Below are 747 nucleotides of genomic sequence, written 5' to 3'. Positions count from 1 at the left end.
GTTTTCTTTCTTTCCTCCAAATAAGTAAAAACCTCTTTTTTTCCACAATATAATGTCAGAATCTAATTTGTGTAAATTTAGGAGCTGCTCTGCTTCACAGTCCAAAGAGTAAAACCACACTAGTTTGTGTTTTCCCCCTTGGAGCTGATGAAGAACTTATGGAGACGATCAACACCAGTTGGACTTGTATCATGGAGACCAGTTCTGTTGACCGTATCCAGATGTGTGATTAGTGAAATGATGGAATGTTTTTGAATAAACAAGCTGTCAGGCTGATGTGTGTGTTCACTGCTCTCAGTCATCCCTCGGTGTGTGAAGCTTCTCTGGCTCTCCATCAGGTCAGTACTCCGGCCAGCCTGTCGACGTGCCTCAGAACCACAAGCGAGCTGTGTGTGACCTCACTGTGGCCGACAGATTGGCTCTGTACGATCACGTGGTCAGCCAGCGGAAGGAAGCTGCTTCCTCCAGCAACGAAGACCTCTACGTAGATTTGGTGTCCAAACTGCAGAAGGGTGAGATTTACACGACATGGTGAAGACCTGAGGTTGTCAGAAACTTGCAGCCTGATTTACACTATGAAAATAAAGCCTCTCTTGTTTTTTGTTTTAATATGAGGACCACAATGGAAGTAAATTAGTTACTCCATATTTTTAATTATCAAATAAATTCAGTCAGTCATTCAGTCGAGCCTTCCAAACATCAGAAAGATAAAGTGACAGGTGTCAGATGGTCTGAACGTGAAAAATA

The 747-nt window shown here is 42.8% G+C and overlaps 1 protein-coding gene across 1 annotated transcript in view; it reads left to right on the top strand.

Annotated features, from left to right (window-relative positions):
• Positions 1-747, top strand: part of LOC111644722 (U11/U12 small nuclear ribonucleoprotein 48 kDa protein-like) — a 5,850-nt gene that overhangs the window by 3,420 nt on the left and 1,683 nt on the right. The window contains exons 4-5 of the mRNA XM_087170270.1: positions 339-531; positions 616-628. Of these exons, the coding sequence (XP_087026396.1) occupies positions 339-531; positions 616-628 (206 nt within the window). The remainder of the gene's footprint in view (positions 1-338; positions 532-615; positions 629-747) is intronic.

Source organism: Seriola lalandi, unplaced genomic scaffold (genome assembly GCF_002814215.2).
Source record: "Seriola lalandi dorsalis isolate HSWRI2012SDOR001 ecotype SW California unplaced genomic scaffold, Sedor1 jcf7180002054941, whole genome shotgun sequence".
NCBI classification, from domain to species: domain Eukaryota; kingdom Metazoa; phylum Chordata; class Actinopteri; order Carangiformes; family Carangidae; genus Seriola; species Seriola lalandi.
This window is presented reverse-complemented; position numbering and strand designations above follow the sequence as displayed.